This window comes from Trachemys scripta, chromosome 5, assembly GCF_013100865.1.
Source record: "Trachemys scripta elegans isolate TJP31775 chromosome 5, CAS_Tse_1.0, whole genome shotgun sequence".
Lineage (NCBI taxonomy): Eukaryota > Metazoa > Chordata > Testudines > Emydidae > Trachemys > Trachemys scripta.
Window position 1 is genome coordinate 139,829,174 of NC_048302.1, and position 1,099 is coordinate 139,830,272.

Below are 1,099 nucleotides of genomic sequence, written 5' to 3' on the forward strand. Positions count from 1 at the left end.
ACCCCGCCCCCTGTCCCCCTTTCCCCACGCCCGTATCCCCTTCCCCACAGGCTGTACCCCGCTCCCCGTGGCCCGTACCCCTTTCCCCATGGCCGTATCCCCTTCCCCACAGGCTGTACCCTGCTCCCCATGGCCCGTACCCCTTTCCCCACGGCCGTATCCCCTTCTCCACAGGCTGTACCCCGCTCCCCGTGGCCCGTGCTCCCTCTCCAGCACTTGTCCTAGGAGCTCTGATAGTTTCGCCAGTTCCCCTCGTCCCCTGGGGGTCTGGGCACTGCCCCCCTGGGCCAGGCCTCCCAGAACATGGGCAGCCCCTCAGGCGAGCTGGGTCACAGCTCAGCCCTGGTGCGGGAGCGCCTCCTGCAGGACGCTGGTGAGACTGCAGCAGCTGCCAGCCCATGGCTCTAGTGGGCGCAGTCCAGCCGCAGCCCTGCCTGGGGACAAGCCGCACCTCGAGGTCATTCCAGGCCTGTCTAGGCCCAGCTGCTCCCACTGCGGCCAGGCGGCTGCCACCTGCAGCCAGGCCCCATCCCTGTGGCAGGGAGGCCCGACCCGTCATGCCACACTCTGCCCCACAGCCTGGAGCTGGCCTCTCCAGAGGGGCTCATCAAACCTCTCCCAGGGCTGGTCCTGCCTCCCACGGCACTGCCCTGGCAGAGCGGGGGCAGAACCTGCCCGGGCATTGACCCTGCTCCCCCCCCAGCAGCGGATCAGTGGGTGCCGGAGGCAATGCCCAGAGCAGAGCTCCTGACTCTACCTCCCGTCTCCCAGCAGATGTGGGAGGAGGCGATTCACATCTGCAAGGAGCTGGCCGAGCAGTACGAGAGTGAGGTCTTTGAGTACGAAATGCTGAGTGACATCCTGGTGAGTCCCCGAGGGCGGGGGGCGCTGTGCCTCGGAACTGAGTGTGCAAGGGGGGCTCCAGGCAGGGACACTGTCAGCTCGCGGGGAGCCCAGGGCTGGGCTGGGCTAGCCGGGGCTGCGGGTCGGAGTGAGGGACACCGGCAGAGCTGTGGGGGGAGCCCGGGGCTGGGCTAGCCGGGGCTGCGGGTCGGAGTGAGGGGCACCGGCAGAGCTATGGGGGGACAGGGCTGGGCAA

The 1,099-nt window shown here is 68.9% G+C and overlaps 1 protein-coding gene across 1 annotated transcript in view; it reads left to right on the plus strand.

Annotated features, from left to right (window-relative positions):
- The window catches only part of LOC117878454 (dedicator of cytokinesis protein 2-like), a gene marked incomplete in the record, with an annotated part of 325,642 nt that overhangs the window by 296,502 nt on the left and 28,041 nt on the right, over positions 1 to 1,099 (plus strand). The window contains 1 exon segment of the mRNA XM_034772650.1: positions 775 to 864. Coding sequence (XP_034628541.1) covers positions 775 to 864 — 90 coding nt within the window.